General features: G+C 30.2%; 1 protein-coding gene across 2 annotated transcripts in view; it reads left to right on the forward strand.

The window, feature by feature from the left end:
• LOC122503089 (protein expanded) overlaps positions 1 to 12,341 on the forward strand; it is a 133,773-nt gene that overhangs the window by 59,997 nt on the left and 61,435 nt on the right. For both annotated transcript variants that reach the window (XM_043613513.1, XM_043613514.1), the window contains exon 3: positions 2,655 to 2,810. In XM_043613513.1, the coding sequence (XP_043469448.1) occupies positions 2,697 to 2,810 (114 nt within the window). In that variant the 5' untranslated portion in view covers positions 2,655 to 2,696. The remainder of the gene's footprint in view (positions 1 to 2,654; positions 2,811 to 12,341) is intronic.

The raw sequence follows: 12,341 nt of genomic DNA on the forward strand, positions 1-12,341 counted from the left end.
GATTTGACTAACATTTAATTGGTGTTTTCAATCTGGTGATGGTGAACTGTGCCTAGATATAGAGGTAACTCCGTAATAGGACTATGGTTCAAAATTTTATTAGGAACTTGATTTGACTTTCCCTATTCGGACTGTTGACAGTACTTCGTATTTTGTTTCTATTATATTATACTGTTTAGATAAAGTTGCAACTTTCTGAACACTCAAACTACACTAGAACTAATCATTTTCTACATTGGCGATAGCTTAAATCTGACTATCTCTCGTAAAAACATTTCGCCATTAACAATAATAAGTGACATGTTGTTGATGTTTCTTCTTTATCACTACCATTGATTCACTTGATGATTAAAACTTTTATTGTATAAAACACTTTTAAGGTTTATGTTCTTTCAGTTTACGAAGCATAAACCCTGCTTAGTTTAGTTTCTAGGAGTAAACTAATAAGCCCCAACTGCTTTAATTCTCAGTTCATTTTAACTGTCAGCATGTCATAAGAAATAGTACCTATGTGATTTTATCAAACACTTATAGGAAAATGAATCGATAAAAAAATATGTTTATGTGAAATTTTCGCGATGATCCGGCTTATTTAATGAAAAATCAAATAAAAATTAGTCACTTCCACTTGCGTAGAACTTTGTGTCACTAACAAAGGATAAAGAAGGACATCAGTAAATAGTTAAACAATTTTATTTACTTTAAATATAGAGTAACATGAAGTTCATATAATAATTTCAAGAAGGCAATAATAGTGGGTAGAAATAGATAACTTTCATCATAGGAATTTATTTCGAATTGTTTATTATGTATCATCGCCTACGTAAATTTACGCCATAGAATTTAAATATGCGCTACTAATGTGTAATAACTTCTATTGATCAGGAGTTACAGATCATGCAGTTCGATTTATTTGTTTATTATGCACAAATTCATTAAGTGAAGGTTAAATTTGGAGTGACTTTAAATTGCAAATATTAACATACATATTTATTTCATAGCAATTGTATAAACACACTGAAATAAAGATATTGTAAAATCAAGCATATTATGTTTATTTCCCGATTATTTTATACGTATGGTCAAACATATTTAGCTTTGTTTCTAACAAAGTCACGAAAGTTAAGTTTTATTTTAGTTTCTGAATTGATGCAAAGTTATAAATGAACAAACTGAGATTAGTTTCGAATCGACTGAAAACTAAATTAAAAAACTGAATTTAAGAGTGTAAAACTTTGGATTTTTTCAGCGTATAAATCTAAAACAAATTTTTTTGTAGGATTACAAGAAATATTTTGTCTGTCTAATTTCACATAAAATTATTAATTATCAGGCCTGTTAAATATTGATCATGTCTATTACTATAAAAAATACATATTTGACTAAATGGAAAATTTTAAATCTGCATAACTTTTATTAAAAAAATCGGAGAATAATTTACAAACATTTTTTTGTAACAAAAATCATCAAAATTTGGCAAGTCTAAATTAAAATCATTTTGAATTTAATATTCCTGTAAAGAAATATATTTAGTGTCCTGCATATGAAAGATGAGCAAGATAATAAGTAGGATTCTTTTAGGAATCTTATTTTACAAGTTGTTTATGTAGGAACCTATAAACGATTATACATATATATATAGGAAACTTTAAAAGATGCTATGTTGTCATTTTTAACACTCAGGAAACCCTGATGCTGAAGCATAAAATCCTTTATACGATCTTATAAAGTATTTTGAAACATTAACTTGTATAAGTTCCTTTAAAAGAATTGTGAATGAAGAAGAGTAGTATAATTTTATATACTTTTATCAAAGTTCGATTATTATACTTAGAATAGTGTGACACCAGTAATGGAAGAGCGTATTACAATCGGCATCAGAATATGCAAATTTGGTAAGCAGCCACTGGTGCTACAAATCACTTTGGCATTTGAGATTATCTATTCAGAGGTGGGCTGAAACCACTTCGGAATTCCCGATTAACAAACGACGGTAAATCACGAAATCACTCCTGGCGTTACTCTATTTACATCGCCTCGATATAGTTCTCTCACGGAGAAAATCTTAGTCCCAATACAGTATAATGGCTGAACTTGAATTTAGTTTTATTTCACTAAAATTCTGCATTACGTGGCATCTACATTTAGTAACAATTAAATATTTTATTGAGAAAGAAAATTACCACTGCGAGTAGTAAGATACCACCTGTCCACAACAAAGATAGCTGATGCCAGATAGTTTTTTCATATGGAGTGCAATGTAAACAAGTGGAGTCTGAAATTTGTTTCTTAGGCGCTGTTAATTAAAAATACGTTAACTTTAAGTTAAATTATAGTCTTTTTATTCATTAAAATAGTTGTCTCTATTATCACATTATAATTTACATTCACAAACACTTAAAAATTTAAATTTTTATAGAAATTTTGAATTGTCATGTACAAATTACATCAATTTACTGTTTGACATAAGACATATTGGATAGTTCCTATAGAGTAATTGATAGGGGCGTTTTGTAAATTTAAACTTCCAAGTTGCATTACTATAATTATTCGTTCGCAATGTATGGTCCTAATGGACTGCGGAATTTTGTGTAATAAATAAATAAATCTAAATATGCTAAATTTTAGTATTGACAGTTTGTTTTTATTTTTAGTGAGCACGCTGGGCGTAGTGACGGCGACATGAAGCATGCAGCATGCGTGGTAGCGGTGTCACGGCTGCGCGGTCCTGCCTTCAACCTCTGGTGTCCGCCAGCCGCTATCTCGCCGTACACGCCCTTCCAGGAGATCCTTTTTATTTCATCGTCGAGGTACGGACTTAACATTATCTTTTAAATTCATTATTTATAAATTAAATTTCTTTTCTATTTTTCAATAATTTAATCTTTTCAAATTATATTATTTATAAGATAGTAACTTTAATTTTACAAAACATTACAAACTCAATCAATTTGTAATATCTTACTTAATCCTTTGATGCCCACTCTGGGACATATGTGTCCCAGAAACGAAAGATTGAAATACCTAATTAAAATGGTCTGAAAAAATTCTCTGTACCCACATAACACGGGTCAAAACGACCAGAAAACGTATGTTTTTTTAATCATTTTTTTCATAAAATAAATACAGTTTTTTATTTGGACACTTTGGTATCTTAAAGTGCTCTATTAAATAAGTAAGATATAAAATTTGTGATAAAAAATATTTAAAAAATCAGGCCCAAAGCAACAGTTCTTCGGACCCCATATTAAAAAAATTTCTTTTGCGGTGGTCAAGATATCTTTTGACTGCTTCATCTAAAGTCAAAATACAAAAAATTTTCTGTTGATAAGTGGACATACCTCGTGATTGAACGAAGGGTTTTTAAAGAAATTGGAATTTTGACAGTGTCTTTTGTCAAAAATTACCACTCTTAGAAGCATTAAGACCATGTAAAATCGTTTCTAATCAATAAAAAAAGAACCCTTCAGGGGCCGTTCAAAAAATACGTAACGCTTTTTGGGGGGAGGGAGGAGGTCAAGCTATTTGTTACGGTCAGCAGAAAAAATGGCGCTAATGTATACAACATTGCGTTACATGGGGGAGGGGGGGTCCAAATTTCCGAAAAATAGCGTTACGTATTTTTTGATCGGCCCCTCATTCAATCACGAGGTATATTCACCCCTAACAGAAAATTATTTATATTTTGATTTTAGATAAAGCAGTCAAAAGATATCTTGGCCAAACGCAAAAGCAATTTTTTTTAATGGGGTCCGAAGAACTGTTGCTATGGATCTCTTTTTTAATATTTTTTATCACAATTTTTATATCTTATCTTATACTTATTTAATAGAGTTCTCTTTGACTTAACATCATAGGGTGCAGAACAGTTTTTACAATTTATTTTATAAACAGTGTTAATATTTTCAGATTATTTATTTGTATCTTTTGCCTTTTGCTTCCTCATAAAGGAAGCCTTATAGTGATGTCGATTTCCGAATTTTTTAGAACCAATTATTTTTACAAATTTTTTTTTTCAACAATTTTTTAATTTTTGAAAAAATAATTTTTGGATTTTTTGAAGTAACTTTTTTCTATATTAAAATTTTTATTAATTCTTGTCAAAATTGCATTCCTGACATAAAAACGAATCGATTCATGTATATAAAGTATATATTTTATCAAAATTTATAGAATTAATAAATATTTTTAATTTTCACAAAAAATTGAAATTTTGTATTTTTTGACATTTTATCTTAACACTTTAAAATAATTATTCTAAAATAAAAAATCTGTCCGCGCAAGCGCGGACACATTCTCATCCGCGCTTCGCGCGGGGGCTCGCTTCGCTCGCAAGTTTCAGCGCGCCTCGGGGCGCGCGATTATTGATCGTCGCGCTTCGCGCTCCGGCGATTATTTCGCACGTCGCGCTCCGTGTGTTGTTGCGCGCTTCGCGCGCAAATGGCTCGCTTCGCTCGCCGGGGTCTGCAATTGTTGTGCATTATTTATGTTTTTGTTTCCTATTATATGTTTCATAAAACAGTTTTTTTTTCTTAAAGTTACTACGACTTTAAGGATTACATTCTCATCACATGTTTAAGTTTGCTGATGATTGCGATATTAAGTGAATTTAAATGTATATTTTTGGTCTTGATGATTAAAATTGTAAAGTTATTTTTAATTATACTAACTCCCTTAGTAAAAACATGATTTGCAGAAGCAGCTAAAATATTTTTAAAGAATTAGTATCAAATTTTTTGTGTAGTGTAGACCGGAGCGTAATGACTAACTTTTCACTCTTTGTTTATTTACTCAGACATTTTTGTTTTAATTAAGTGTTTATCTCCTAGAAAAGTTACTCTGGTATATTACTTTCTCATATGTGATGAGAATGTAAAAAACCATTTCCAACAAGATATGACCAAAAATTGAAATGTAAAAAGGGGTCACACCAGCCCAACTGTATTAAAAAAATTTCATTGATTTTCTAAAATGTTATATCTTTTATGAATATATTTTAGTTACAACATTTTAGAAAACCAATAAAATTTTTTTAACCCAGTTGACCTCGCCTGACCCAAAAACTTAAAAAAAATTAAGTTTCTATGAAAAAATGTTGTAGAGAAAAATTGTTTGTATTTTTCTAATCGAAAGTAATATAAAATTAAAAATATTGAAATTTGAAAAAATTGAATTTTCAAAATTTTGAAACTACTGTAGTTTGTGTAGTTTTCGACGAAAATGGCTGGCTAACGAACTCGATCTGTATTTTAACAGTAACTTTGTGCATGCAAAGTTGCAAGTTGATGCAATAAGTTTTTCAAGAGTTATCGTAGGGACACCATTGTGTCTACAGACAGACACGAAGACAGACATACAGACAGACACTTTTTCTAGACCATGTTTAACAGACTCAGGGGACCCCAAAACGTCGAGATTTCAAAAAATTAGCGAAAGTCAATTTTCGACCAAAACTAATACTTTCTCATGTGATAATAATGTAAAAATGATTAAAAAAAAAAAATATATTCAAATAGTGCAATTGAAAATGAAAAAATCATATTTCGAATTTTATATCGGTTAACCAGAACTCAAAAAAAATTTGTTTAATTTAGAAATACTAAAAAATTAAATTTTTAATAACTTCAAAAAAAATTTCTGAGTAATATGTAAAGCAATATTTCTAAACAATGTTGAGAGACAAAAAAAAATATTTTAATATGAAAATAAAATTTTTTAATTCTAGATAAACCGTTTGGCTAAATCTGGCCCAAAAACTTAAAAAATATACCTGGCCCAAGAACTTAAAAAAAAAAAATTAAAAAATTCATAACTTTTTTGTTTTTTGTTGTACTGAAAAGTGTCTAAAGGAAAAGTTGTTTGTTTTTGCACCAAATTTAAGGAAAAAATTTAAAAAAAATATTTTTTTGAAAATTGTAAAAAATACAAAATTTTGAAAATTTCAAAATTTTGTATTTTTGTTGTTTTTCGACGAAATGGGCTGCCCAACGAACTCAGGCTTCATTTTTATGGACTAAAAAAGTGTGCCAAATTGCAAGACGATTCATAAAAATTTATTCGAGTTATCGTGGCGACAAATTTTTCTACAGACAGACGACAGACAGACAGACAGACAGACAGACGGACAGACACTTTTCTAAAAACCATTTTTTTGGAATCAGGGGGTCATGAAACGTAAAGATTTAGTAAAATTAGATATTGCTCAAAATCGCACAAATCCAAGACTTTCTCATTTTTGATGAGAATGTAAAAACAAATTTTATGGAAAAAATCAAAAAAAGGCAGAATTTTTGAAACTTTTGAGTTCTTTCTTGTTCCTAATTTTGTATTTTTACCTAAATTTGGCATCTAAAAGAAAAAAAGGAAGGTTTCAATATGTTCTTAATGTTTTCTCATGTTTCGGCTAATGCTTCACTCACTATAAATCTCAATTTTTTGCACTTTTTTGGAAAAAAATTTTTTTAATTTGTGTAAAAGATGCAATTGTCGATTCTAATGTTAAGAAAGGTGTATTAGCATAATGTGAACTAATTTTTATTAACACGGCCCCAATATGACAAATTTTCTACTGAAGAGAAGGCTGACAAAAAGTCCAAAAAAAGCAATAAATAGCAAATTTTTAAAAAATTAAAAAATTCATAACTTTTTTGTTTTTTGTTGTACTGAAAAGTGTCTAAAGGAAAAGTTGTTTGTTTTTGCACCAAATTTAAGGAAAAAATTTTAAAAAAATATTTTTTTGAAAATTGTAAAAAATACAAAATTTTGAAAATTTCAAAATTTTGTATTTTTGTTGTTTTTTGACGAAATGGGCTGCCCAACGAACTCAGGCTTCATTTTTATGGACTAAAAAAGTGTGCCAAATTGCAAGACGATTCATAAAAATTTATTCGAGTTATCGTGGCGACAAATTTTTCTACAGACAGACGACAGACAGACAGACAGACAGACGGACAGACACTTTTCTAAAAACCATTTTTTTGGAATCAGGGGGTCATGAAACGTAAAGATTTAGCAAAATTAGATATTGCTCAAAATCGCACAAATCCAAGACTTTCTCATTTTTGATGAGAATGTAAAAATTAAACAATTGGTATATATTATATTGAGGAAGCTTAATGATCATGAAATGAACAACTTGTTTAATTAGATTATGGTTAATATTATTGTTTTTACTTGTATTTAATAAGATATTTTCAAAATGGCGTGCAAGTTTAAAAGTCTGAACAGTAACGTAAAGAAAAACTTTTTGAAGAAAATAAGCCAGATTATATTAAAATCTGATAATTTAAAAAAATTCTATAAAAAAAAGTTATATAAAATTCTATCAACTGTAACAGAATCAGAATAACTTATTCTTTAATTCGTAACATTATGGTTTAAAAATCCTCTAAACATTAAAATAAAAAAATAATGGAAAATGTCTCGGCCAGCAAGACAAAATAGTCATTGCCTGTTTGTACGGTGATTGATCATGAATTTAGATATAGTCATTGTCATTAAAAATTGCTGGTAATTCGTTCAAATCTAATATAATATTTAAAATTAAGTTAATTTTAGGTTCAGATGAAGTCATTTGTACTGTTTTCGAAAAAATGTTGTTACTTTAATAATAGTGTCAATATACGTTTTGTTTTTTACATCTTGAACACAAATTTAAGCAAAATTAAAATACTTGCTTAAAACAAAACTTTTCAATAATATTTAAAAAATAAATGTTATGGTGCATGTCAATAACTGTTGGAGGGGCAACAATAACTGTACCGTTTACTCCTACTATTATTAATAACATTTTAATCATTTAAATGTTAATTAATTATTTTTCTAGTGTATTCTGTTGGATGAACCACCTTATAAATAAAATTCTTTACGTTATATTATTGAAATGATAAACAGTAAAAATATTATTATGTGGTGTTAATAATCGAAATCAAGAATAAAACGCATTAAATTCTAACATTCAGTCTAAATTTTATGATTGAATTTTGAAATAGACTTTAAAAAAAGGAAAACCTCTTTATTTTTTATTAGAAAAAGGTGAAAAGGGGGACAAATTATTAAAAATGGTGACAAAATTGAAAAAGAGGACAAAACGGGAAAAGGGATCCATCTGTGGTATCTGGGCAATGCGAAAAATAACGAGTTTTAAGAGTTCAAATCTGATGTCAATTTTTAAATATATTTATTAAGGGAAAAAAAGAATAAACACAGCTTTGTGAGAACTCCTGCCTATCTATATCATAGATACTAATATTTTATAGTTGAACAATTAATTATCGAGGAATCCACAGTATTTTAAAATTTTTATTTGATTTAAAAATATTTATATATAATTACAATAAATATAATAATTGAGTGTTTTATTCAGTATCCTAACTCTGTAAAAGTATTCATCTTTTTGTGTGAACAACATAGGTTGGAGTAACGTTTGAGAACGTTGCTAAAACTATGTACATATCTACCTACGGTAGATGGATATAAAGTATGCCTGCGGTACAGCGTACCTTCTCACACGATACCATCTACCTAATTATACCGAGACTCATTTGTAACTATGAATCTGGATTCCCGCTTGAGGAAATTCTTCGTTCTGCTTCGAAAGTTTTTAACCTTCTTCGATTTTACAATTAGAAAAATTTACTTATCTACAGAAGTAGAAATATTTCTTTAAAAAAGTATATTTATCTCTGCAAGATACATAAAAGGTTAAATATAAATTTAGTAAAACACTTACGTATTCTTCCTTTTCACTAATTTATCCGTAACGATAATGAATTTGAAGTCTGCAAATATAGCTTACTTGAACAACAGATGAATTTTTATGGCAAATAATTAAAATTAATCGAATTTTCTGTCGACAACTAAATACTTCTTTTTGTGAAGTTGTCTTAATTTCTTTATGAAGGCCACAAGTTTCTTACTCTGAGCAATGAGGTCATTATCATTTAACCATTTTATCATCAGTGATCTATGATAATACTATTATTCTATATATACAGAAATTCTTAAAATCACATGAACAATTTTGTCACACAACGCATTGGTGAAGTTGGTTGAAAATGAATAGAGAATCTCGACAGAGTATTTTCTGATTACTTCATGGTCAGAATAAACCGGCCATACCTAGTTTTGCTTAAAATTATTATGCCAAAAGTAGGTTTGCTTTTTCTGTTCACTTGAGTCTAAGATTTATAAATAAGTAAATATATTTATATAAATGAATCTTGACACTTATTTTCCTTGACCTATGCTTACAATTCAAGGTCCAAGATCAGTCCTGAATGATATAAATCTAAAAGCGTGAAATATAGTTATTAACACATTAAGCTGTGTATGTAGTACGCTTTCACCATTTACGCTTTACACTATTCATAAGACCAAGTAAAGTTGTTGCATTGCGTAGGAGCACGTATTTGTATAGCGACGTACTTTATATTGCATTCAATGTTAGTTGTTTCATGTTCTCAATGCGAAGAAGCCACGGTATAATGCCGCACCCAATTTCAAAACTGATAACAATCGAATACATCATTGATTCTTCGCAGCCAGTAGCATGCCAAGTTCTTTTTGAATTATATCAAGAGATAAATTAATAAAAACACATTAATTTTATATTTTATCATGAGAAGTTGAAATTTTGAAAAATACATTAAAAATGGGGAGAATTTTTGGGAAGCGACGACGATAGGAACGTCCAAACGTAAGACAGTTCCCGACGAGTAGTCATCTCATAAGCATAATTGCAAAATATTATATTGTATAGTCAAACTTTAATTACTTTTTAATAAAGGCCTTTATATATTTAATTTTGGAGTAACTTATTGTATTGTGTCGAGACGCCTAAAGTAGTACAATTATTTATAAAAAAAGGACTACGGCAGAACATTATATTATTCTGGCCTTGGTATTTCGATCCAATGAATCGAAAATCGCTCTTCAGATAGCACGTAACATTGCCGCAATGTTGTCATGGAAGGTATGCAATGTTGCATTATAATGTTGCCGTAATGTTGCTAAAAGTTTGAAATGTCCCACCTCCGCAACATTACACGACGAGGTTACCCCAACATTACACGGTAACCTTCCGACAACATTATCGTGACATATTGCAGTAATATTGCGTCAATATTACCATTTAATGATGCCGCAAGATTAGGGCAACGTTGCAAAATAAACTTGGAAATCTTTCAACAATATTTACAAGTTATTTAAAAAATCAGGCGTGCATTAGTTATTATCAATTAACTAGCTCTCAGACTTACACTATGTACAAAGATTATATAAATGCAACTTCTTTAATGCTACGAAGAATTGTTTATTTTCTAAAATGTGTAAGGATTAAAAATGAAAGAGTCACAATTATAGACAAATAGATTTATTATAACTTCTTATAAAACGTGTCAATCTACCGGAAGATCGCCGTAGACTGGAGTAATCGGGAAGAACCGATTCTCCCTTCGTTTTTGCCGAATTGACAACGAACTCATGACTCATCACTTACAGTTCGGCCGTCCTGAATTATTTCGTCTCGAAATACATATAATTGTTTTTATAATCAAAAAGCTTGTGATTGTAGTCAGTTTCACACATACGCACAATTTTTCCATCATTTAAAATTAATAGATAAAATTTCTTTCTTCTGTGATACAATTCATTTACACATACGCACATTATATCAAATTATTTTATTTTACAAATAAATTTCTATTCTTTTTACGATACAATTATTATTTAAACATACACACAATTAGTCCATCATTTAAAATTAATCGATAAAATTTCTTTCTTTTGTGATACAATTTATTTACACATACGCACATTATATCAAATTATTTTACATTACAAATAAATTTCTTTTCTTTTCACAATATAATTATTATTCACACATACGTAATCAGTCGCAAAGAAGATTATAAAATGTGATTGACCTTTGGCAGTTGCTCTCAACGCTTTCCCTGAGGACATATTTCGTAAGACTGTATTTGTTTAATTCGCTTGACATGCTCCAACTCAAGTGGGGATTATCCTTGATTGGAGATGTAAGAAAATTAAATTCGATTCTAAATTCGATATACATTTTTCCTACGGCTCGAGTTCACAAACTCCTACTACTCGGCCATCCTTCCATTAATTCGTCCCGAATTAATTCGCTGATGGGAAATGCTCAGAATAATTTTCACAGAGCAAGGCAACAAATTCCGAATGCCATGGTCTCATATTTAAAGCTTCCCAGGTTCCGACGTACGGTTTCTGGGTCACCTGGAAGTTTTCGATGTCTTTTAAAATGTACCTATCATTTCGTAATTTTTTCTCCACTCGATATGGTCCCTTAAATTGCGGAATCAATTTTCGCGCTACCCCAATCGTACTGTCAAAATTTTTTATCATTACAAAATCGCCAATTTCGTAATTGTGCGATTCTTTTCTTTTAGAGTCAAAACTTTTTTTGTTATAATTTTGAGATTTTACGATGGATTCGCTGGCTTTCTTTCTTATTGATTCGAGATTTCTACCCTCCTCATTGCAAACATGCTCTTCCAAACACTCAGCGACGTGGTCGATAATCTTTCCTCTTTGGTTCACTCCGAATAAAAGTTTACTCGGAGTGGTACCAGTAGAGCTATGAATCACATTATTTAAAGAAAACTCCACGTCGGCGAGCAGTCTAAACCAGTGATTGCCCGAGGAAGGGTCTGACAATTTACCAAGGATAGGGCCCAAGACTCGATTCGTACGTTCAACCTGGCCGTTCGCTTTTGGTGAGGCCGTAGCTATTAATATATGATTAACATTGTTTTCATCGACGAAGGATTTAAACTCTTGCGAGGTAAAACAACTTCCGCGATCTGACACTATATTTTTAGGCCTACTGTAGTTCCTAAAATACTCTTTTAAACAATTTACGGTCTCTTTTGTCTCAGTTGATTTTACGGCGTACAGTTTTACAAATTTGGTAAAACCATCTATGACCAACAAGATATGTCTCTTTGTACTTATGTTTTTATCAATGGGACCAAAGTGATCGATATGACATGTCTGAAACGGTAAATCACCCTTAGGAATAGGGTTTAAAAATCCTTCTTTTTTACCCGTCAGGGGAGAAAATGCAACGCATTTCAAACAATTTGCAACGTAAGATTTTATCTTGTTGTTCATATCAGGAAACCAGTAATTTCTCGAGATCGCTTCGGCAGTTTTCTTAGGGCAAAAATGTCCCATTTCGTCGTGATATTTTCTTATTATATTATTTTCCATTTTGCTCGGTACGTAAAACAAAACTTCGTTATTTTTTTTTCTATAGACTAAACCGTTTCGCATTTCGAAGAGTTTATCCTCACTGTTTT

Source organism: Leptopilina heterotoma, unplaced genomic scaffold (genome assembly GCF_015476425.1).
Source record: "Leptopilina heterotoma isolate Lh14 unplaced genomic scaffold, ASM1547642v1 Lhet_243, whole genome shotgun sequence".
Taxonomy (NCBI): domain Eukaryota; kingdom Metazoa; phylum Arthropoda; class Insecta; order Hymenoptera; family Figitidae; genus Leptopilina; species Leptopilina heterotoma.